Here is a 26,183-nt window from a genome sequence, read left to right as displayed (position 1 = left end):
ATAAAACAATGGGCTACAAAGTGGCATTTACTTTGAAGGTCTGCCCTCAAAAACAACAATTAACAAAGTTTATCCATCCATCCATCTATCTGTCTGTCTGTGTCTATCTACCTATCTATCCATCTGTCCGTCCGTCCGTCCGTCCGTCCGTCCGTCCGTCCGTCCGTCCATCCATCCATCCATCCATCCATCCATCCATCCATCCATCCATCTATCTATCTATCTATCTATCTATCTATCTATCTATCTATCTATCTATCTATCTATCTATCTATCTATCTATCTATCCATCCATCCATCCATCCATCCACCTACCTACCTACCTACTTACGTACCTACAGGTTAAGCCCCTGTTAGCTCAGGGTTTAGCCCGAGGCTTCCATTCTTTTAACATTTACAACCTTTAATGTGAGGCAGTTCCTGTTTCGGCCCAGATTTTTCCCCAAAGCTTTGATTCAGGACAAGCCCCTCTCCAATCCCTCGATTTAACCATGGGTTACACTGCTTTTCACACTTTTTAAGACTCCCTTTGAAAACCCACCTTGGACTTGTGATACACAGACCAAAACTGAACCTGGACCGTCTACTCCACCATGGGAAACCCATGAATGAAACACCTTGGGCATGCCTTTTAAACTTTCAAAGTTAAGCCATGAATAATTTAGTCAAGAGGTTCCCAAACTTCACTATGCCAAGGGCTAACCTTTGGTGGGAACCCCCCTCTTTTTTTACATCATAGTGACCTTTCTGGCAACTATAAAACACTGAATATACAGGCCAGTTAGGTCAGTTGGTAGAGCAGCTGCCAAAATACAGTGCCTGTCAAAGTATTCACCCCCTTGGATGTTTTGTCTTTTTTACCCTCAACAAATTAAAATGTCAAAATGAAAACAGATTTCTACAAAGTAATGCAAATTAAATAAAATATGTAATGTAAATAAGTGACTGCATATTCACCCCCTTAAAAGTGATGACCTAATTCAGCAGAAGTCCAGACAGTTGGTGCTAGTACTTTAACAATTCGTGAAATAGGGATCACCTGAGTTCAGTAAATGTGTCTCAAGTGACTGTAGTATAAAGACAGCTGTGTGTGGAAGGTCCAGTCACTGGTTGATCAGTATTCATGGCCACCATTACACCATGAAGAGAAAAGAACACTTCAAGCCGCTCAGAGAAAAGGTTATTGAAAAGTGTAAGTCAGGGGATGGGTACAAAAAAAAATCCAAGGCACTAAACATCCCCCAGAGTTCAGTTAAACCCATCATGAGGAAATGGAAAGAATATGGCACATGCGTGGATCTGCCTAGAGTAAACGTACAAGAAGGAGACTAGTGAGAGAGGCCACCAAGACACCTATGACTACTCTGAAGGAGTTCCAAGCTTCAGTCACACTGCACATCACCACAAACACACCATCCCCACTTTGAAGCACACTGGTGGCAGCATCATGCTGTGGGGATGCTTCCCAGCAGCCAGCCCTGGAAGGCTTGTAAAGGTAGAGGGCAAAATGTATGCAGCAAAATATGGGAAAATCCTGTAGGACAATCTCACTTAGTCTGCTAGAGAACTACGGCTTAGAAGATTGGGGGCCAGTGAATATTGATGCAGTCACTTATTTTACATTACACATTTTTATTTAATTGACATTACTTTGTAGTAATCGGTCTTCACTTTGACATTAAGAAGATTTGGTGATATTTTTGTCTAAAAAAGCCAAAGGTGGTAAATACTTTGTATTGGCACTGTTTGTTTTGCACATTTACAACAAGGGGTAGGCTTTCCTGATCCATGTTGAATGGAGTGGTAGGGAAAAATGCGAGGGCTATATGGCTTGTGTAACTAAAATTTTACAGATACATATTCAAAACAATGCATTATAGGAAATACTCCAGAATGCCATGCACAATATAGGTAAGATCTAACAAGGAGGACAACAATCTAACATGATTTTATGTCGTTTTTAATCCAGTATGGTCCTTTTGATTTCAAACAAGCATCTAAAAAAACTTCTATTGTCCAGTATTGTCACTGAGTCTGCCTAAATAATGCTGTTACTGGCTAGTGATGATGTACCAGGGACGTACAGGGTCTTCCCATGTTGTAGGGAGAGATTTCAGCCTTGAGCAGAGTTTTAAAGGACAAGAGGGCACTCAAAAATGAGGGATGGAGTAGAAGTCAGAGATGCACCTGAGAGTGAAGTTCAGAACACCACCAGAACAGTGTTAGCAATACATTGCAAGGTTATCAGGATGTATATAATTTTGTATGAATTTAATAAAGACTAGAGTTCACAAAACAAATATGGCTTTTCTTTCAAGGCTAAATTGTAAGTGCCCTCTCTGTAACATCATCAAAAAATATCCTCACCTTTGTGTTAGGGCTAGGTGAGAAATACTCTCAGTGAACCTCCCCACCTCAGGCTAGAGACTGGGTTAATTAGGTAAGGGTTAGGTAAGCTCTCAGAAGGGCGCTGCAAGGGGAATGGGCTCTAAGGCAATCTGAGTATTAAATACTAAAATGTTCAGCACTGTTCAAATATTAAAATTTGGTTTAAAAGCAGGGATCACCATTGAACATGTTAGGATTAGGGTTAGCTTTAGAGTAAGGTTTAGAAATACAAGGGGCACTTCTGGTGTGGACATATGATCAAAAAAGGCTTGTTTGAGTACAATATCTAAGACTGAAGGCTAATCGGACACTTAGCTATTCAAGGACTTTACATATCTATCCCATAATGCACTAGATGTCTTTGGAAACTTGTAACAGCAGCTGTCAGGTCATCTCTGTTTCAACTACAGCTCTAGAAAGTTACCTTCAATAGCAGGTCTCTACTTTGGCAACTTTTAGCTATCCAATCAAATACCAACCCTTCAAAGTAATTGGATGTTGAAACCTTACAGTTACAAGGCATGTAATTATGCAATTGAATATGTATTATGGCCTCTTCAGGTCTGATTGGGCCTCTAAGAGATTTGTGTTTAGGGATAAGTGTGCACATTTCACTTCTTCATTCTCACAATTAACACTTGAGAAAGGTAAAATATTTCCTCACCCATCCCTCTCGGCTTCCTTCTTCTCGAGGTCTTGAATAACATCCAGCAGAACCTTTATGGTGTTCTGGCTGGTCTCCAGGACTCCCTCCAGGCTGTGGAGCTGGTTCTGCAGGCTACGAATATCATGCAGGGGTCCATTGGGACTCAAGAGCTTTTCTGTCACCCTTGCTGGGTCCAATTTACACCTGGCTCCAGCCACCAACCCTCCCAGAATTTCCTGGACCTGTCTCAGTGTGTCAGCTTGGGTGGCAGTCAGGGGCCCAGCTGTAGGCCGCTCCCCTGAAGCAGAGCAGCGCCTGGCCCCAGAGCAACCCTGCTGGTTTGGAGGGAGAGGGTGTTGGCTGTTGGGGGTGTTGGGCCGGGCATTGGCTCCTGAGCAGAGCATTTTGTGTAGTGCCCCAAGCTGAGCCTGGGCTGAGCTGAGACAGCTGGGCTTAAAACAGGCCTTGGCAGGAGAGGAGGAGGAGGAGGAGGACTGCTTCTCTCCCTTCATCACAGCAACTGGCGGAGTTTGAGCTCTGTGCTTCAAAGAGCTGGCTCGCTCACAGAGCTTGGGTGAGTCTGTACATTTTGTATCTTCCTTTTTCTCTTTCTCCCCATCTTTATCTTTCTTGCTGGCCTTGTTGTCTGCCCTGAGCATGGGTGTACGGATTGCAGGACCTGGTGTTTCATTTCCCTTTTTGCGGGGTGTGTATGGTGGAGGTGGTGGGGGAGGAGGTGGAAGTCGGATGCCCCTCTTGTCCTGAGCACTGAAGGAGGCCTGAGAGGGGGGTGTGTATGGCGGCGCAGCACGAAATGTGGAAGAATACAGCGGAACAGCTTTAGTTGGCGTTGCACTTTGTTGTGCAAGTGGAAGAGTGGACACGTATGTTTTCACAAGTGGAGGCGGAGAAGTGCAAGATTTTAATTTGGGAACTGGGGAGGAGTAGGGGGTTATTCCTGTGTTGGCAGCAGAGGTATTTTGCAAAGCTTTACATGGAATATTGCAGTGCGATACAGTCTGGATGAGTGTAGCATAAGTAGGTGCAGCTGAATTTGGCTGAGGAGCATTGGGACCGACCGGATGTGTGGTGGAGTAATAGGATATGGAGGTGCAAGACATGGCAGTTTGAGTTACAAATGTACAGGGTGCTGGAGGAGGTATAGCAATTGGTGTATCATTTGTTGGTTGATGTGTCACGTTTGGGGTGGCTGTTTGATTACTGGGTTCAATGGGGGTTACACTGGGCGTTATAGCTGGGGTTTGAGGAGGTAATGAATCAACATTTGGGATTGGGGAGACACAGCTCGGGTTTGGATGTGGTGCTGCAGTCATGGGAGGAGTGGCGCAGACCAAAGCTGTGCTTGGTGTTGTTGGTGGCGACACAACTGTATAATAAGGAATGGGATGTTGAATGACTGCTGGTGCAGCAGTCGAGCAAGGAGTAGGTAGAGCAACTGTTGGGGGCGAAGTGGTGCAAGCTGGCTTAGTTGGAGAAGTGCTAACTGGCTTTGCACAATGTTCAGGGCTCTGTGTGGGTGCATTTGTAGGTGGAGGGGAGGTACAGTAAGGCACAGTAGATATTTGGGTGGTGGAAGGGTCTTGAGCCACGGTTATGGGTGCAGGACTCTCGGATCGAACTTGCATTGAGCTGGGTGATACCGTGAGAGGCGGGGAAGCACAGGGACTGCAAGTTTGTGTCTGGGTAGTGCAAGGTCGATGAACTGGGGAGAGCTGACTGGGTGAGTCTGTTTGTATCTGAGAGGTGCACTGTTCAGTGTTTGGAGGTAGGGTTGGGTGAGAGTCAGTAGTTTGAATTTTAGTTGTGCATTGTTTGTCACTTATGAGCGAAGAGTGGCGTTTACTCTCAGTCTGACTTTGAGCGGTGCAGTACTTTGAATTAGGAGGTGGAGAGGGGCTCTCAGTTTGGACTTGGGTGGTACAGAGTTTGTTACTTGAGGGTTTTGGGGATGGACTCGGGCTTTCAGTCTGAGTGACGGTGGTGCAGTAGTGTACTTCCTTTCCAGGATCACTTGTGGTCCTATTCAGTCGCTTTCTCCTCCTGATCACTGAGGGAGTGCTGCTTCCCTGTCGCTTGGGTCCGTCCCGACAGGATACAGTGGAACAGTGGCATGGCTCAGCATTGTGAATGACTGAAGGGGGGCAGCTGTGTCTTGAATTTTTTACCAAACTCACAGCTGACTTAACGTCTGTCCTGCAAGATTTAGACCTCCGTTCCACAGCTGTTACATCCCCTGCAGCAGAAGGACCGTTCAGATCCTTGGACCCAGGCAATGGCACATGGTTGTGCGTAAGGTACTCATCTTGAGAGTCATGTTCATCATCCCCATCCACACCTACTGAGTCCCCAAGACTGTGACTACGTCTATGTGTGGAAGAGTTGGTTTTTTTCAGGCATGGGGAGGTCTGGATGGCTGTGCTGGTGCTCGTACTGGGCTTGCGTGTCATTGGCAAGGTAAGGGAGTTACTCTGCGGTGGTGCCCAGCATCGGCGTGTCGGACCTGGCGTCAATGGATGGGGAGGAGCCCTGGCTAAGAAGGCCGCTACCACCTCTATAGTACTTGCCATATCCCCACGCACAGCCCCCACCACTGAAGTTTGGCCAGGTAGGCTGTCTGTCCTCGGCCCATCCCTGTCTGCCCATGGCGTTGGCGCCCTGCTGTTGTGTTTGCGAAGCGGATGTGGGCTGTCACAATCAGTGGCAACCCTCTGATGGCTATTATTTTCTCCTGTTCCACTGTTGCCGCTGCTGCTGCTGCCATCCTCCAGGTCTTTAAAGCGGACCTGGTGGGTGCGGTTGCGGCGCCGCTTTAGGCGACTCTCAATATCCGGGGAGTCTCTATTGAGCAACACAGAGCGCACAGTCATTGTCCCAGGCAACTTGTCCGCCAAAGTGCTCTTGCCGTTGGTTTGGCCTGTGAGCACGTGGTTTGGCTCTTTGCTCACCATCGCTCTTGTCTCTCTTGCTCCCCCAACATCCACAGGCTCTGCAGGCAGTTTGATGTTGTGAAGGCTTGGTCGTGTCAACAAAGAAGGTTATCCTCCTTCACTAAATATCCATTATAAGTCTCAGAGATCTGTACAGTTGAGTGACTGAGTCCCAGTTTCATCACAGAACATATGTCACAGTTTATTGTGTGCAGCTGCTCAGGTGCCAAGGACTTCCTTTGTGACTAAGACTGTTCTCAAGGAAGGTTGTGATACCAGATTCACAGTTCAAGGTGTGATAATATTTAGCACAGCAAGTAAAAATTAACCATAGAACACTGTGATAAATGCTAACCTCTCTCTTTCCTCATACTTTCATACAAAAATAAATATGTGCAGCATCTTTTTTTAAACAAGCATGTGAGAAATGTCCAACATATCAAGGTCTTTTATTTATTCCATCTTCTCTTTGAATCTCCATGGAGAGGAACTCTTGTTTCTGGTAAATAAGCAGGGAGGAAGGGCATGCAGCCTGTCCATCTTTCTGTGTCCATCACATCGGCTCATCTACTTTGCAGCCCTTCCTTCTACGCCTGCTTCGTCCCCTGGGCCCCTGGCAGATTGGATGGCCAAAGTATGGGATGGTCTCGTGCAGTTACCCATAATGGTCTATCCTTTCCAACATTGTTTCCTTCTCCCCTGTCCTTTCTTGTTGATTTTATCACTCTCTGCGCTTCTTCCACTTCTCAATTACTCATTCTCTCACGGTTGAAGACGGCTCAAGCTCCTAAAGAAAGTAGGGAGACAAAGAGAGAGAGAAAAAAGAGCCACTGTAATTGATTCTGTAATATTGCATTTCGATTGAAACACAATGTGCTTGTTCTTGGGGATAATGAGGAAGATATAAGATAGGCAGTTATTTTAAAAATGCATGAGAGGGAGGTCAGGAAAGAATGGAGAAAAAAGGAGACATCAATTTTGAAAAAATGATGAAAGGAAGTAGCTGGCAGAAAGAAAACAGAGCGTATCATCAACAATGGAAAGATATCAACACATAACAAGTGGAAGGGATTGTAATTATGGTCTATTCAGTTTGCCTGAAAGGGATATTTATGTGTATTAGATATTCCATTCCCTGGTTCCCTTTTTTAAATGTAATGTCTTTTGTACGAGGTTTGGCTATTAAATAATAAGACAGCGTTTATTGGGATAAAACCACAGTCCCACTGAGTGTTATATATTAAAGGTTGGGTAATCACACACAACTGCTTTAAGTTTCCAGTGAGTGACCTCTTTAGTTCACTGCTAGCTACTGACTGAAGTGCATGTCTTTCTGCTATGGTGCTCTAATATTATTAGCTTAAAAGGTGAGCATTAGCTTGAAATATTTGGTGAAATTGAAAAAAACAGCAGCTGAATCTTTTTGTGCATTAACCTTTGGAACCTACTATGTCCATTTTGAGGCCATTCATCATTTTTATCATCATTATTTTGAGTTGATAGTCACATTTTTGTAGATTAAGGCATGAAATTTGGCCAAAGTTATTATTTTTCTTCATATGGAAAAAAAAGGTGTTGCTTATTGAACTCTATTGACACCAAATAGCTCCTTCCATCCTTGTTCAAAATTTGGACAATAGACTTCCATTAAAAACACATTTTTTGACTATGTGTCTATGGCACCAAAACAACATACAGCAACCTTTTCTATGCAGTCAGTCAATCACCAGGGCTCTAAATTTCACCATTCCACAGTGATCCAGCAGATGGTGGCAGCGCACCATTTTGACCCCTTCAGCAACGGGAGCGCATGGAGGATTTCTTCCATGGACTCAGAGTGTTTGAAGCGCTATTTCACCCACTAAACATCATCAGAATTAAATGAAATGATTCGTGCCACTAGATATGGATGTCTGAGAGTGGGCTACATGTGTAAGGAAAAGTTTGTGTGCTCCTATGTGTGTGCTCGGATGCGAATATGCATCTATGTTTACAGCTGGACATGTCGTAAGTGGAGTGTTTACGGTCGAAAATGCTACTTCCAGGTTCTGCAGTCTGGGACCAAGAAAGGGGGACATTTGGACAATTTTTAACTTTGCCCTCACTTCATAGCAAGTGGATGGACATGCGTGAGGATGCACAGGTCCTTTCAATCAATAGGAGAGAATATATCATATCTCAAATATGCTGTAAATTTATATATGCGCGTAATGAGCGTAATCACGGTCACATTTTGGTTAGAAGTGGTTTGTGAGTTTTTGTGATTCACATCCTACATATTTCCTCTGATTTTTTATGCCTGTACCTAAAATAAACCTAACATGAACAAATGCATTCGCTCGCATATGATTTGGTAGAGGAGGAGGCGCGTGAAAAGGATGGTAAACTGGCATGTCTTTGGCTCCAATAGGCTCATCTGTTTAGCATGGACACTACCTCACTGAATCCAAGTCATAGGCATAGTGTACAATAACTGGAGTAAAAAGGGTGTAACACTGCTCCTTTTTTTTTTGTTTTGTTTTTTTAGTGGTCAGGGTTGAAGATGTGGAAGAGATTCTTGTCAGTGAAAGTAAAAAAATAAAAAATTTAAAAAAGAGTGTTATATTAACAGTTTTCTGTATGTCCAGAATATGGACAAACAAGGACAGATGGAGCTAAAATATGGAATTTGGCACTACAATAAATAAATAAAAAAAAAAATTCAATGCATTAAAATAAATTTTGCTACTCATCATTGACATGGCCAAGACTGTATTTATTAAAAAAAAAAAAAAAAGTTTTTCTTTCTAGACCATTTTATATGGGAAATACTGTGTTTTTGTGTTTTTTTTAGTTACCATAAAAAATAACAGTGACATGGTGTACAATAACTGGCATAAAAAGGGTGTAACATTGAATTTTTTATTTTTAATTTTTTTTAGTGGTCAGGGTTGAAGTTGTTGAAGAGATTTGAAGCAGTGAAAGTAAAGAAAAAAGCTGAAAAATGATTATTTTATTAACAGTTATCTGCATGTCCAATTTCTGGACATACTGGCCTCAACCATGCTTAAAATTACAAGGGAGCGAAGGTTAACTGAGGTGTATGGAGAACACTGCATGTTTTTTGCACGTGTTTGAATGACACAAATGATTTAGTGAAGGCAGATAGGACGTCCAATAAGGTGAATGCTCTGGGCACCCATGCACATCAAAAAGTTCTGAAAAAATTCAACAAACTTAACAAATTGGTGGGAATGATCAGCGGCTCTGTATAAGAAGAAGAGCAAAGTTGTAAATAGTGTTCCTAAACTTCTGACTCCAGATATAAAGGAAAAATGCAAGAAAATTTGTGGAGACATTTTGGAACAAATTAAAGGAAACTAAAAATTTTCAGAAGAAGTGATTAAGTGATGAAACGGGGATTTTCCAATACAATCGGCAGACAAAACGTTAGTGCACTGGAAAACACCTTTGTCACCAAGGATGGAGAAAGCATGACAAAGCAAGTCCAAATTCAAGGCCATGTTGATTGTTGTCTTTGACATTAAGGATTTTGGAGGGACGGGTTCCAGAAAGGTCTGCAGTGAATCAACACTATTACAAAAAAGTTCTAGAAAAACCTGAGAGAAAAAGTCTGAAGAGAGAGACCACGGTTTTGGAAAATGGTTTCATTCTTCAAGACAGCATGCAAGCTCACACTGAGCTCTCAGTTAAGCATTTTCTGCTCCCCAAGAACAACTCACTGTGCTTCATCACCCTCTTTATTTATCTGATCTAGAACAGTGGGACTTTTCCTTTTTCCTAAGACCAAACCCAGCTCAAAGGAACCCTTTGAGTCTGTATCCAAAGTTAATCCTCTGAGCCCTCTGCTGTTTTTGTAACCATATTGTCTCACCTGGACTTTTTGTCTTTAAACCTTGTAAAATATAAACCCTGTGGTGCAAAGTCAAGCTCTAAACATCTTTTTTTCAGGACAAGCTGGGCTTTAAGAATATGTGTGCTGTAGTAATTTCACTTGAGTTAAAGTTAAGGGACTATAAAGACAAAAGAAAAAATTTAAAGGAGATTAAAACTGTGTGACACACAGTAAACTATAACAGCAAACACTTTTTTTTTTGGCACAAACTTGTTCTCCCATCTCTTGGGAGGCATCTGCTGCAGACCTCTACATGGGGGCGACCTCGACTGTGGGGCGGGAAGTGACATGCTAACCCTTATTGGGATTACAGTGGTTAAAAATAGCCACTTATTGTAACCTCTTACAGTAAGCAGAAAATATACATCATTCAGTGTGTCATTCTTGTTCTAGCTTTGAAAAGCTAGTCCCTTCCTGTCCCACCGTTGAGGTCGCTCCATTGTAGAGCTCTGCAGCCAGATCCTCTTGGGGACCAAAAAGGGTAAAAATAATCATTCTGTGACAAAAAATTGAAATATTCACATATTTATAAAAAAACGTCCCAAAGTTTTGCTGTATTGGCTGGTTATGAGGCATTATTCAAAGAAGTTCCTTTCTGCAGAGACACAGAGGGACACATCTCAGCCTTTCTGTGCTGTTTTCTCTCCATTGTGAGTAATTCAGGCTCCAGTTTCTAAGTGTTTACACCTGCAACAGCCTGCCATTGGTTGTCACAGCCCATGTGACATCTGTTCTGGGAACTCAAGATGGTGGCTAATGCTAAGCTAGGATCAGCAACAATCAAAAATGGATCTGATATGGATAAAAAGATGCTCAATATCGGAGTTAGTGGTGTGGATTTAATCTTCAAATGTGCCAGAAAGTCACCCAAGTTCCAGGTTAGCTAGAAAAGCTACAATAAGGGCTACAAAGGTGTGGATAGTGACATTAGAATGGCTATAGAAGTGGTTCAAAAGTTATTTAACTCTTTATAACCTCTGTTTCTTCTTGTCATAAACCACACTGTCAGTCTCAGGGGGTTAAGAAAAGAACAACAGAGTTTCTGACCTAATACACTGTTTAGATCAGTGGAAGCAGGAGGGGAGTATATTGAAGGAGAAAGACACTGAAAAATGTTTATGTTCAACAGAACTGTATTACAGCATTACTCTTGTTTTTTTTTATTGCCATACCTCGTATGTTTGCTTGTAGGTATGACTTTCACAGTTAAACGAGGCTGTATTTAAGCAGCCGTACCAGTGCTATTCAGTATTTTCCCGGGTGCTGAGTATGACTGTCATGGTTTTACTCATATGCGTGTCTCTTACAGATTTCTTCCTTTCCTCCATGTATAACAGTCTGCGGCCCTGTTATCAGTCCTTGATGATCTGCCACGCTGACATCCTTTCTGATTCATCTGGTCGCTGTGTGACAGTCTGTCTGCCTCGCTGTATTTAGTAGTATGTTCTCGTCATTCTGATTCTGCGGCCCATTTCTGACGATCTATGGCCTTGATACGTTTATATATCACTTCCATTTCCCGCCCGGGCCGCTGGCAGTCAAGCGTGATGCTGTCGTTTGCCGTACACGATCTATGGATCCGCGCCTTGTTATCTCCTTGTGATTGCCTCTGACACTGACAGGCCCTTGCTAATTTTGTGTGCGAGTGTGACTGGCCGTTACTCTGCTCCCCCCCTTCTCTGCTGTGGGAGGGGTAATTAGTGACTCCTTCACAGCTCCCAGGTTATTTAGGGAGAGAGAGAGATACCCGAGGGGCTGCCACTTTTATTTACGTCCTCTGTTTTCCTCTCTTTCTTTCTCTGGCGCCGAAGAGGAGGATCTTTGTCACAACCACACCCCTGCTGTCAAGACCCTTTAAAAACATGGCTATTAGCTTAAATTATGATTAAAGTTACAGCAGACATGAGCCTCCAGGGGAAATATCAAGCATACACGCTTGGATATATTAATGGATTTAGAAACAAACCATGGGATTCCTTTTCATATTACTTTCTCATCACTGCGGCATGTACAGATGAGCTGCTTAATTCACACAGAAGACACAACCACTCTGGGTAAAGGTACACTAAGGAGGCTTCTACATGGGCTTAAATAACAACAATGAAAATCTGTTTGGAAAATAGTAAAAGCCTAACTCCCTTCACATAGAGATATTTATAAACCAATTTTTCCTTCCTGATTAAACTGCCCAAAACTGGTGTACTGCCTGATAGATGGAGCAACTCCCTGAGTATAGTCGAGTCAGGTCAGGTATGGGAGTATTGGTCCTCTGGTCCTCTGGCCTCTTGATGGCCATCATCCAGGCCTGCGCCAGACCCATGCCTCATCTATCCGGGTAAACTTACCAGCTGATCCCCCCGCGATGCACATGGTTGCAACCAGTGTCTAGACCAGCCCACCAGATCCTGGGCGCCCAGTATGCAGGATCAGGCCAAGGACAGCACACCAGGTGCTTATAAAACTGCCCTCCTAACCATGTCAGCATTAGCCACATGCTCTTGCCAACAATACCCAAAGATGCTCCAAAGAGTCAGTGTCATGAAGGAGCGCTTCTGGCCTTCAGTCAACTGAAGGGACAAGACTGGAGGGACCAAAACTCAAAGACTGACTTTCATGCTCAGATACCAGAAACGCCACACTGTCTTGTCAAGTGAACCCAACATCCCATGAGCAAGTCCAAATATGAAGTTGATCTCAGCCTTACAGTCAGAGGATTTATGGATTATGCTGCCAAAGAAAAAGTAATGTCTGACCAAAGTGGGATTTGGAAATTTGCACAGTATAGCAAAAAACAAAAAAACAAAAAAACAAAAACCACAAACAGCTCACATTCCACAAATTTTGACAACATTTTACTTTATATTATTGAGTTTCATTATCATCAGACTAATGAATTTTTACACACTGACTGAGTTGCTGGATTGGGATGGATTCTGCAAAGCTTCAAGCGGATACAGGGACTATAAAAAGTTTTTTCTTCTTTGCAAAACTGCCCAAGCTCTGTCACATTGCACAATGATCAGGTGTGAACAACACTTTTCAAGTCCAGCCACAAGTTGAAGGACTGAGGTCCAGGCTTTGACCCGACCACCCCTGAACATTCACCTTGCTGTCTTCAAACCATTCTGTGAAGCTTTCTCTGTATGCTTCAGGTCATTGTCTTGCTAGGAAATAAGTCTTCTCCCAAGCTGTAGTTCACTTGCAGACTGTCCTCCAGGATTTTTCCCATATTTTGCCACATTAATTTTACCCTCTACCGTAAAAACCTGCAGAGAAGCATCCCCACAGCATTATGCTGCCACCACTGTACTTCACAGTGGGGGTGGTGTGTTTATGGTGGCCAAAAAGCACCATTTTTGTCTCATCACACCAAGGAACATTCTTCCAGTTGACCATGGAGTTTTCCATGAACTCTAGTCCAGATTGAATCTGAGTTTTCTCCAACAGTGTCTTTCTCTTTGCCACTCTCCCATAAAGCTCTGACTGGTGAAGAACCCGGCCAACAGCTGTTCCTCTCCCATCTCAGCTGCTGAAGCTTGGAACTCCTTCAGAGTAGTCATAATTGTCTTGTACTGCTTTCCCACTAAAATTAGCGTGTAAAAGTGTTTTTTTTTTTTTTTTAAAGGTGAGTAAACCTGCTAACAATCGGCAATGGACTCCTTTCCCACTGCCAGTAGACAAGCTGCGTGGCTGTTTTTTTTCCTCTGGTGCGTCATCAGTGCGCTGATGTTGCTCGCGTTGTATGTAGTTGTGTCTTGCACAGTCCCTCTGACCTGGTCCTCTTCTCCACAGATTAACAGAAGCTCTCTGATCTCGCTGTCTTGCCGGTGCTGTGCCATCTTGCAAATATACATCTCACATGCTGAGTCCAAAAACACAACAATTCTCGTCCCTCAGCTGCCGGTGTCTTTTTGTTGCCTCAAGTTACGGGCGCAATATTATGACGTAGGCACTTTATGCCAAAGTCATCCCGTGTTCACCCTGGTGTGACGTTCCCACTGGAGCCGATAAAAACCCGTGTCCATTGCAGGGTCATTCGACATGGATCTGAATGCTGATTAGAGCCTTTTCCACTGCCAACAGGACCTGATTGTTAGCGTGTATAAACTGTTTTTTTGGCCAGTGGGAAAGGGGTATTAGTAGCCTCTCTCACTAGTCTGCTTCTTGCATGCCCACTCAGTCTGTGAGGACAACCTGGTCTAGGCAGATTTACACATGTGCAATATTGCTTTCATTTCTTAATGATGAGAACTCTGGGGGATGTTCTATGTTTTGAATTTTTTTAGTATCCATCCTCTGACTGTACTTTTCAATAACCTTTCCTCTGAGTTGCTTGGAGTGTTCTTTTGTCTTCAAAGTGTAATAGTAGCCAGGAATACTGATGAACCACTGACACCAATTGGCTGGACCTGTGTTGAATAAGGTCTTTTTGGTCAAAAAAGCCAAATTACATTCTCCATGATTGATTTATACTATCAATAAAAGGGTAAAAACATCAAAGCGGGTGAGTACTTTATAAAGGCACTGTATGCTGTTATTTAATTTAAGCCAGGTTCCTTAGCTTCTGTATTTTTTGACAAACGCAACCAATAAATCATTCTACATTATAACCAACACAATAAAAATATCTAAAGCAATTATTTTGACTTAAATTACTTATGACTTTTTATATTAAATGGATTTAGGTTAAGTAATGTTGCAATATTGCTCCTTCTGTGTTTTGAAAATTGAAGTGGGACACATTACGATTTAATCTAAATTTCAATTAATGCTCAGCCTATTCTACGCTCCATCTCTTTATCCATCTCCTCTAAAAAAAGAAGAAAAAAGCCCCTCTCCATTCTCCTTTCACTGTGACAGATCTCCCTGATTTCCAGCCAACCTTCGCAGAACCATTACCCTCACTCATTCTATAGTGGTGTCATCCTCATCCTACCTCTTTTCCACCTTCTCTATTCATCTTTTTACCCCTGTCACTCGTATCTTTCTTCCTCTCTATTGCTGCTGCCTCTTTCTGTCCCACGCCACCATGCTTTCCCTTCCTCTCCAACTGCAAACTACCCTGGGATCAAAATTTACACTGACACTTTAATGAATCCGGACCCTCTTAATACTGCATGGGCTCACTCGTGGGGCTGAGGCCAGCTCTTTCCCACATGTGACATTTTCATGTTGAGCTTTATTGGCAGACAAGAGATAAATCACCAGGCAGGAGGAGGAAGGTGTGCGACGGCATAATGCCAGCAAGGGTCATAACTCTTTGCAGTTATTATTTAAGATTTACTACAGCCTTCTTGCGAGCTCTCTTTGCTGTGAATGTGGGATTCTATCCTCTTTCCTTGTGTGTGTGGTTTTATGCCCGTGCATGATACAGCTAAGGTCACATCTGATCTCCGTGTGCTAAGCTGTGCTGACTAGGAGAAACATATCTGATGCAAATTCCAAAAACAAAAGAGGCCGAGACTCTGTTTGCACACGTCTAATAATACTCCGAGTCTTTCAGGGATGCTGAGAATTGCATCCATGCCAATAACACACCTTTGGGTCTCGCAGTGCTGAGGAGGTGGAAGGTGCTGCGGATTGAATTGTTATGTAAAGGCATGTCAGATCGGATTGTCTCGGCACGCTTGAATTTGTCAGACAGGACTGAGATGAAGAGGAGGCAAAGAGAGAGAGAGAGAAAGAGGAAGGAGAGGAGGTAGACATGCACGGTTATATTTAGAGATGCTATGAGACACATAACAAACCGAGTGGAGTAGGAATGTGAATAAGTAGGAGGGAGAGGAGGCGGTAGGAGGTGGGGGGGGGGGGAGCAAAAAGCAGGAGGGAACAACCCCTGGCAGCAGAGGAAATGTCATGGTTAGGGTTCAGTGAAGTGGTAAATCAGGAGCATCAGCGTGTCAGGGCATTTAAGGAGGAACTGGAGAGGAACTAAGAAAAGATATATGATCAGTTATTGGCCCTATGAGCAAAAATACAAGGTAGGGTTGGCGCTATACCTGCATGCACTTTGCCTGTCAGGGGAATTTACAACACAGTCGCCTCCAAATGAACGCTGGAGAATGTCTCCGATTTGAATACAGAGATTTCAAATTTAGGAAAGGCTCCTGTGAGATGCCTGTAGAGAAATATTTTGTTGGGTAAGCATCGCGTGCAGCCAAGCATGTCTCAAACACAGAGGGATGTTTGGTTTTATTTAATGCAATAAAACTGGCAGCAGATGTGGGCTCATAAAGAACCATGTAGGCTGAATGTAAACAGGAAAACATGAATCTAGCTGTGAGGTTTAAGCGAGGTAAAGCTCCTTACTGCTGACACTCAGAGCAGAAGTAAGTGCAACTGATGAAATCTTAAACCTGATCATGCTCATCTGCAAATTAAATTACACAAACAAACACAAATTAAATCACGATCCTCAATTCATTACACATCCGAGGCAACCGGATGAAACTGCCATTGTTATTCCTGTCAGAGTCTTGTGTAATAGCAGCGAGATGTTAACGCTGGTTTTGTTTGTTTATGGCTGTGTACGGGCATCCAATTTGGCCTGTTACAGTCACAACGAGCAATATTTCAGCAGGAGCTGCAGCAGTATTAAATAATCAGAAACGGAAAGATTGGAAGCTTCTGCCAGTGTCTATGTCAACATAAAGTTACGGCCCAAATGAGAACAGCCATGGCTGTTTTAGCAGTGATATAAGACTGACTTTTTCAGACACTGAACACATTTATTAGCCTTTTTTTCCATATGGTAGTCTAAGAATCAACTGATGATTTTTCTTCTTCTTTAAGATTATTTTTGGGCCTTTTTTATCCAACAGGGGAGCTGAAAAAAGTTAGGAAATAAGAGGACAACAACAGGACCAGCAATCAACTCTAGAACCAGGGACGGCAGATGACGGCACTCGGCAGCAGAGAACACGGGGGGCAAGTAGAGACTTGCGCATACACCAAAAGGAAACGCCACTAAAAGGCCATGTTTCAAGTGGGTTATGACCATGCCAAGCATTCAAAGTGCAGAAATAAAAACATTCTTAATTCTTAAATTGCTTTTGTGTCCCAACAGTAGTGGAATTTTCAGCCAACAAATACAGTTCCTTAAAGACTGCTCTATATCGACAAAAGTATTTGGCCACCTGCCCATTACACCAACAGGGACTGTAATGACATTGTACCCAAATGCCATACTGCTTATTCTGGGTCGCGGGGGGCTGGAGCCTATCCCAGCTCATCGGGCGAGAAGTAGGGTACACCCTGGACTGGTTGCCAGTAGGGGTGGGTAAAAATATTGATTAATCGATGCATTGCAATATTTCCTCCTCCAATTCAATATCGATTTAGCAAGTCCTCTGAATCGATTCACCTCCTGGCCTGTGGGGGTCGCTGTGCGTGTGATTTGTGTTGTATGGACGGAGGCCACACTCGACCAAACAACAACTAACCATAACCATGTTATGTGAAGTTTATCACAATTTCCAAGAGGACAGAAATATTATTTAAGTTTACATGCACTTTACTTTTTCAGTGTTTATACAGAACTGTCATGTTTTTTTCTTTTGTACTCCTTATGCACAAATAAGTTACTATCGTGCAACTTTTTATTTTCAGATGTTTAATTGCTCAAAAATGTGAGGTGACTTACCAAATATGTTCATATGGGCATGAAAATAATTATAAAAAGATTGTCAACAGGTTATTTGTGTATTTCTACTTCTTACTGAATCAACATTGAAGCTTTTAAATCAATATTGGATCGAATCAATATCGAATTGAACCGCAACCTAAAGAATCGAAATCGAATTGAATTGTGAGGTTCTTAACAATACCCAGCCCTAGTCGCCAGTCAATCGCAGGGCTGACATATAGACAGACACCCAGGCACGCTCACATTCACACCTACGGGCAATTTGGAGTCACCAATTAACCTAATGAGCATGTTTTTGGTGGTGGGAGGAAGCCAGAGTACCCGGAGAGATCCCACGCATGCACAGGGAAAACATGCAAACTCTGCACAGAAAGGCACTGGCCCTGACCGGGAAGCGAACCAGCGACCTTCTTGCTGTTAGGCAACAGCGCTAACCCCCGCACCACTGTGCCGCCCAAGTATACTTTAACTTGGAGCTACACCGCTGTTGCAGTCCTGACAGCCTCCACTCTTCTTGGAAGGCTTTCCACAAGATTTCCACGAGAATTTGTGCCCATTAATGCAGAGCATGTATGAGGTCAGGCTCTGATATTCAATGAGAGGGCCTGGCTAAGGTCAGGGCTCTGCGTGGACCAGTCAGGTTCCTCCACACCAAACTCATCAACCCATGTTTTTCTAGTCCTTCTTTGTGCACTGGGGTATAGTCATGTTGGAGTATGAAAGGGCCCATATGCAACTATTGCCCCAAAGTTGGAAGTATAGCATTGTCCAAAATGTCTAGGTATGCTGAAGCATCAAGATTGGCCTTCACTGAAGATAAACCAAACTTCACAGTTGGCACAAGTCACTTGAAAGAACACATTTCCACTACTTTACACCACTCCAACAGACACTTGGCATTGGACTCGGTGATGTGAGGCTTGCATACAGCTGCTCGGCCGTGGAAACCCACGCATCTCCGGCTGCACAGTATCAGTGCTTACACTAATGCCAGTGGAAGTTCAGAACTCTTCAGCTATGGAATCAGTGCTAATTTTGTTGACTAATTATTTTCATTAAAGTTTTCGTTAATAGCCTTTTTGCCCTGATGAAAACAAGACAGTAGCTAACTAGAATGGCCGTCTAAAGCGGCAGACCCACACTTAAGCAGCGCCACTGAGGAACTCGCGCTCCCATTGATTACTATGGTGTTCAAAATTTCGAAGTCTGCGAACGGGTGCGCGGATCATCACCAAAATCGAATCGATATTTCCCTGTCACAATCCCAATATTCCCTGAGAGTCTGGTGAAGATCTGACTTTCCGTTCTGGAGTTATCTTGTACACATACAAAGAAAGAAAGAAATAAAGAAAGAAAGATAGAAAGATATGGAACCCTTTACATAACCCCCTGCCCATTTCATTGGCATGAGTAATAAAAACAAGAGCACGTGGACAAAAACTAAAACAAAATTAATTGACACTTTAGTCAACAAATAAAAACGAGATGAAAATGTCTGACAGAGACTTTATCCAATCAGACCTAGTTTCGTCATGTAGACAGTAGGGGCAAGTTGGGCATATATCCAATCACAGCTACTTTGGCTGTGTGGAAAGGTGGGATGAGATACAGGGGAGATCCAATCACAACTGTTTTTGCTGCGTGGTGGCGGGGTAAGTTGGGGAGAGATCCAATCAGTCGACTAAATTAACTGTAAATTTCGTCGACTAAATTGTGAAGTTTCATCAAATAAAACTAGACTAAAACTAAAACAATTTAGATGACTAAATTATGACTAAAACTAAATGACATTTTTGGCAAAAGACTATAACTAAAACTAAATTAAAAAGTGCTGCCAAAATTAACAATGTATGGAATCAGCAAAGACTTTGACACACTATGCACCTTAGAAGTCACTGGCCTTGCTCTGTGGCTTTACGTGGTCTTTCACTTCATGGCTGAATTGCCGTCTTTCTTTCCTCTTTCTAAAAAATCACTGACAGTTGACTGTAGAATATCCAGCAGGGTTGAAATTTCATGTACTGTCTTATTGCAAAGGTGGCATCCATCACAGTACCATGCTTGAATCACTGAGCTCTTCAGGACGACCCATTTGGATCACAAATGTTTGCAAATGGAGACTGCATGGCTAGGTGTTTGATTTTTTACAACTGTGGTAACAAATCTGATTAAAACACCTCATATCAGTAATTAACGGGTGTGGCCAAATACTTTTGTCCATATAGTGTATGTGTAAGTGGACACCTCTATAGTGCAGGATGGGGATTATATATATATTTATGAAAGAAGTAGAAGAAAAAATGGTCAGCAAATATAATTGGGTGGCTGCAAACACACCTGGGTGACCCGCCCAATCCCTTCTTTTGGTGCAACACTCCCACCATGCCAAAACATTCTCCCACAGTGACCAGCTATGCTAGCAAGCATAAATTTGATTGGACAGAACAGGTAAATACTGGCAACTGCTATCTGTTCGTGCCACATTTTCAGCTGTTTGTCAACAAGGCCAATACTGGCTGATGCCGATGTTAAACCAGGGTGTCTGGGCATCCCTAGAATAAATATGCAGCTTTTATTAATCAATAGTATCACTCATGTCTTTCGGGAAAAGGTATATTTTTGCATCTTTAGCGTCAGAGAACTGAAATCAAATTATCATAAGGCTGTGCATAAGTGCTGACTAACAGCTGACAAATCACTTCATTACAGCCAGCTACTTTTTCCTGTTGTTGACTAAATAAAAAAGTTTAAATAACAAGTTGTGACTCACTTTTTCTGTAAAATTTAGAAGCATTTCCTTTTGCTAAAATTATCATAATCATGAGAAAGATGCCTATCCATCTGTGGTTCTGCCCATGAATGTGGGGACGTGGGAGCTGAGAGGAAACCTCGGTGATTAATAGACAGCAAAAATAATTACAGAGAGGAAGGAGAATTGTGTTTTACTGCATAGAGATGGTCATTGTTGTCACCCTGCCACACATCCCACTAGTTGGCCACCTTTCCCACTGGCTGACTGCTCCGTGTGCCTGTGTAAAGCCATGAATCGTGTTTATCCCTCATTATTCATAAATCAGCTTCAATTTCATGGATTTTAATGTTAGAAAATCAAAACTCAAAATTGTGATATAATTTAAAGTGAATCCAGTATCATGATATGTACAGGGCCTATAAAAAGTATTCACCCCCTTGGATGTTTTCACCTTCATCAACTATGGTCAATATAATTTGGCTTTCTGACATAAAAGTTACCAAAACTCGGCCACTGACTCGGCCACTCCAGAACATTCACCTTGTTGTCTTTAAACCACTTTTGTGTAGCTTTCCCTGTATGCATCGGATCATTGTCTTGCTGGAAAATAAATCTTCTTCCAAGCCTGAGTTCTCTTGCAGACTGAAGAAGCTTATCCTCCAGGAGTTTCCTAGATTTTGCCACATTCATTCTACCTTTACAAGCCTTCCAGGCTTGGCTACTGAGAAGCTTCCCCACAGCATGATGCTGCCACCAGTGTGCTTCGCAGTGGGGATGGTGTGTTTCTTGTCTGATGGCCAAAGAGCTCCATTTTAATCTCATCAGACCAAAGAACTTTCTCTCACAGGACCATGGAGTCTCCCACATGCCTTTTGGTGAGCTCAACAGCGGCTTGATGATGGATTTAACTGAACTCCGAGGGATGTTTGGTGCTAGTATCCATCCCCTGACTTCTACTTTTCAATAACCTTTTCTGAGTTGCTTTGAGTTTTCATCTGTCTTCATGGTGTAATGGTAGCCAGGAATACTGATTAACCAGTGACTGAATATTCAGGAGCTGTCTTTATAGTGTGAGCCTCATTTTCACTGATTGTGAGACTATCTCCAGTTGACTAGATCTTATATATTTCTATTTAATTGGTATGACTTTGTAGAAATCTGTTTTAACATTCACTTCAAAGGGTTTTTGGTCAAAAAAAAATGCAAAAAAGCAAAATTATATTGACCATGACTGATTTATATGCTGCTATACTTTTTATAGGCACTGTAGTGTATTTCTCTGCATAAAAACTTAACAAGACTCACATGGGATGATTTTTTTTCCTATTTCTGTGTGAATCTTAAAATGTGTTTTGATTTTACAGCTCTTCGGTAATAAAGTAAAACAAATCTAATTATGAAAAACACCTTAGAGATTTTATTTTCTCATCAAGTTAAATTGCTGATTTTATTTTTCGGTGGGGATGAGCAGCGTTACAGGAGAAACTGACTTAGGATTGAAATTCACCCCAAAAACACTGGGCCACAGGCTGATTTGTTTCGGCTGATTTCCAGACTATAAGCATCTTCCAAATCAACACGCTTTTATTAACCCTCTGGTATCCCTACAAATTACTGCCTTATTTTCCTCCTGGTGTGCAAAAAATGCACAGGGGGGTTATTACTGTGAAAAATAAAGTTTTATTAGTTTATTTTTAATTGTTTAATGTTTTCCTTGTTTCATCAACTTGTGCCATTAACAAAAATAACAAATACTCAATAATTGGCATATCTTTTAACCCTTTAACTGCCACGTTTGTAATGTAAACAAACAAAAAACACAAATTCATTTTTTTCAAGATACTACACTGAAAGTGAATGACCTATTTATGGATGACTGCAGCCTGGCATATGTCATTGATTAGTAGCAACATTGGTTAAAATGCATTATTAGTTTTTTGTGAGATCAATTATTCTAAAATACTCACGTTTTTCAACCCTTCTGCGCAAAAAATACACACCTGTAAATCATGTTATAAATATTATACATTTCAAAATTGTTTTACTGTTATTGAATTATATTTCTCTCATTTAAGGTCAGCCCTAACCATATATGTCAAACACTCATTCATTTATTTTTTTTAACCCTTTAAATGCCATGTTTCATTGATGATGTCACTGCATTTTTAGATGCAAAATATCCAAAAAATGATTTTTTTTTGCAAGGTACTACATGAAAATTAGATAACTTATTTTTTGATTATTGCACAAACACACTGACAGACTCACACACTGATCTGCACTTAAACAAAACCTCAGAGAGTTACTGAGAAGGGGAGTAAAGGGCAGTATAACGTAGAGATGGGCGATACCAGTGTTTTTTAATTCGATACCGATACTTTTGAACAAAGAATAAAATGTTGGACTCGCAAACTTTCAAAAGTTACACATTTCAGGCAGTTAAAAAACCGTATGCAGGTCATTCAGAAATTCTTTTAGGGAGAAACTTCAATTAAATTAAAATATTTTAGCTGGGAAAAAAAAACTATAATCATAGCACAAACTTGTATATAGAATTAAAATATCCACAACATAACCTATTACTTTTCTTTTTTTTTTTAAATTCAGATAGAAGGCCTATATTAGCCATCTATACCCTCTAATTTGAAACAAAAATGTATGAAATACAAGTCAGTATTTCTTTTATGTTTTCTTACAATCTTGAAATTTACTTAGGGACCACATTAAGAGAGAAAGACAGCCAGGTCCACATCACAGACTATAAAATGACTTCATCTGTGAGCGAGTGGAGTTGCTGAAATTTGTTACTCATTAATGACTGGTCCTCGACGTCACATGGTACGGCAGGATTGACATGTCCGATTGGTCCTTAAAGCCACGTGACATGGACGAGCAGGTAAGGCATGTTTGATTGGTCTCCAAATTCACATGACACGGACTGGCAGTAAAGCCAAAACAGTCTGGAAGAGAGAGAGGCAGGGAGGCAGGGAGACACTCGGTGGAGAAGCAGTGGTGAGACATATTTTATAGTACTCATTTGGTATTGATACTTTGCAAAAGGGATCAATACCAAAGAGTACTTGGTAAATATCGATATATCCATTCTTTAGTATCGATACTCCCACCACTAGTATAACACTGAAATCCGGTGGAAAAAACATGTATTTCCTGCCCTTGCCCATATATGGTAAAAGTGACATCACAGGGTAAAAAATGGTCCAGGTGAAAATGTAAAGCCTCAACTCTCAAATGAAGCCCAGAAACCACCACAATGCGCATTTTTTGCACACCAGGGATATAAACGCTATAAAGAAGGTTTACTTTATTTATGTTGGGCTGATTGTTAAGGACAGAATTTTGAAAATTGTGCAAAAATGAACAAAAAATACAATACATAATAATATTAATTGTGAAAGAGGACAAAGGTTTTTAAAAAAATATCAACTAAGTGTGCAATTTTGGCACAAGGGGTACCAGAGGGTTAATATTGCACACAAGTCGCCAGTTGGGATGTAGAATCTGAGATGCTCGATACCTCAGGATTATTAATTTTAATCTAAACCTTTCTAAACTCTCTTATTCCTGTAGCATGCATGCTGATATTTAAGGGTTAGTCTTTCCCTCGCTCCGTCACACAAACATACACAAGTGTTTGCTTGCGGTGTCACTGGGCAGCTCATTCCTAAAGAGGACAGTCAGTGCGGCCACCCTGCTTGTGCCAGTTTCCTTGAAGCATGGCCGGATTATTTTCTAACTTTCAGAGTGTGAGTGCCAGAAATGATTTGTTCCATCTGTCCTCTTTTGACCAAAATCCTCTGCCTAATATGAAATCCCTATATTTAGGCCAATGGATTGTGATAAGCATACTCTGCCAACTGTGAGCAAATTTGAGGATGTTTGAAAGAGAGCCAGAGTAAACATTGCTTTTCTTTTCATGCACGCCTTCTGCAGCCTAATTGTCTTGTCTCTCTGGCTGGTTAGTTCTTTTATGCTCCATCTTTTGTGTGTCTCTGCTTCACTCTGCTGCCGGATCCAAAGAGGCTGAATACTCCAAAAGGTCTCTGAGCAGAGAAATAAAACAGGTGGCTTGACTGGCATGTTCAACGCACATTTGCACACTGCCTGTAGATGCATATAGACTCGTCTCCCTGGAGGGGGACTCTGCTGCAATATCCCTGTCCAAACTAATGTCCAAAGAGTGCATCATAGTGCGTTACCTACAAAACCAGGCCACTGTCAGTCAACACAGAGCTAGCAGACCCACTGACTTAAAGAGTGAGTGGAAAATAAAAGACTGCAAAAGTTTAAGAGAAGTACATTAACTTCTGTTGGGTTAAAATGAAGCGGAGGAGACAGATTTATGTGAGAAAAAAAGGGATTAAATGGTAGATAGAGGAGCGGAAGCAGGGAGGTGGAGATGGCTGACCCTTTAAAAGACACATTGATGAGATAAGATAAAAGGGAAATATACTGTAGCGAGGAGCTGAGGGAGTGAGAGAGCGAGGGAAAAGAGTGGGGCAGGATTAACAGCGCAGCATTTCCTCGCACTGCAGAAAAAAACGAGTATGTGCAAATGTGCACCTGTGCCTGTGTGCATGCATGTGGACTTAACAGAGGGCACGCATGCGAAAAAGTCCATGTGCAATTACATTTGTATCACATGACAGTGAGATGATTACTATGAGATTAGTTGACTGGATCAATTATTAATAATATGTAGTTTAAGTATTTAGGTATGGAGTCAGTATTGTTGCAAAACTCAAAGGGTATATAACATTTTGAGAGCATCACTTGCTTACTTTGGGCTCAGATTATTTTTCAAACTTCCCATTTAAACCCGCCCAAAACCATAGACCAGGGGTGTCAAACTTGACCACGGCAGGGGCCGGATTCTGGATTCAGGACTAACCTGAGGGCCTAACAGGGCCCCCATTTATACCGTAAACTGTCAACCTTGTTTCACCAGTTTCGCCAGAATATGAAAAATGATGATAAATGATTTTGACATTTTCAAATTAAAAAGATAAGTTTAAAGGCTCACAATCTAAGAAAAGCAAATTTATTGGTTCAAAAACGTGGAAACACAAGATTAAAATTGAAAAATAATGTTTTTTTAATGGAAAATATATTAGAAAGAAGTGAAAATCATGAGTTTAAAAGGTCAAAATATTAAATAAAATTTTTAATCATGAAGTTAAAAGTCAAAATACAATTCAAAATTTTAAATTGTGAGTCTAAAATATCAAACTATGGGAAAATATGAGATAAAATACAAAATAATTGGTTAAAAAGGTCAAAATATCATTTGAAAAAAAGAATTATGAATATCTAAGCTAAAAATATTATATGAGAAGTCAAAATTATGAGTTAAATACTCAAAGTGTGACATGAATAGTCAAAATCCTAAGTTTAAGTCCTAATTGTGAGATGCTAAATGGAAAATGTGAAATTCAAACACAAATTTCTTTCCCCACATTCCTGACTTCTTATCTGAATATTTTTACTTCTTTCTTTTTCAGATTCTGTAACTTAACAAGGAAATCTTAAATCATTGAGAATAAGTTTACATTTTTATACTTCTGCAGACCTCAGACTAATGGGCCAGTTAGAACAGAAATATGAGATCATCTTGCGGGCCGGATTTAACTGTTCCATGGGCCGGATTTGGCCCCCGGGCCTTGAGTTTGACACCTGTGCCATAGACTGATAAACATGGATGCATAATATTGCCAGAGGCAAGTCTGCTATGTGAGGCAATACAAGTAGACGAAGAATAGGTGAGTTTTCAGAATAAAAAAAGCACATAGATGACAGTATTTTCTTTTCCTCTGCACATGTATGAAACTTGCTCTGCGTGCAATAAAAAAAAAAAAAATCAAAAAAAAAAAAAAAAAAACAACTGTTCTTGG

The 26,183-nt window shown here is 41.5% G+C and overlaps 1 protein-coding gene across 3 annotated transcripts in view; it reads right to left on the bottom strand.

Moving 5' to 3' along the window:
- The window catches only part of LOC121525159 (mucin-2), a 178,988-nt gene that overhangs the window by 38,775 nt on the left and 114,030 nt on the right, over window positions 1-26,183 (bottom strand). For all 3 annotated transcript variants that reach the window (XM_041811000.1, XM_041811002.1, XM_041811001.1), the window contains exon 2: window positions 3,053-6,769. In XM_041811000.1, the coding sequence (XP_041666934.1) occupies window positions 3,053-6,003 (2,951 nt within the window). In that variant the 5' untranslated portion in view covers window positions 6,004-6,769. The remainder of the gene's footprint in view (window positions 1-3,052; window positions 6,770-26,183) is intronic.

Source organism: Cheilinus undulatus, linkage group 17 (assembly GCF_018320785.1).
Source record: "Cheilinus undulatus linkage group 17, ASM1832078v1, whole genome shotgun sequence".
In the NCBI taxonomy this organism is placed as follows: domain Eukaryota; kingdom Metazoa; phylum Chordata; class Actinopteri; order Labriformes; family Labridae; genus Cheilinus; species Cheilinus undulatus.
Note: the sequence above shows the minus strand (reverse complement) of the source record. Positions and strands in the feature narration are given on the sequence as shown.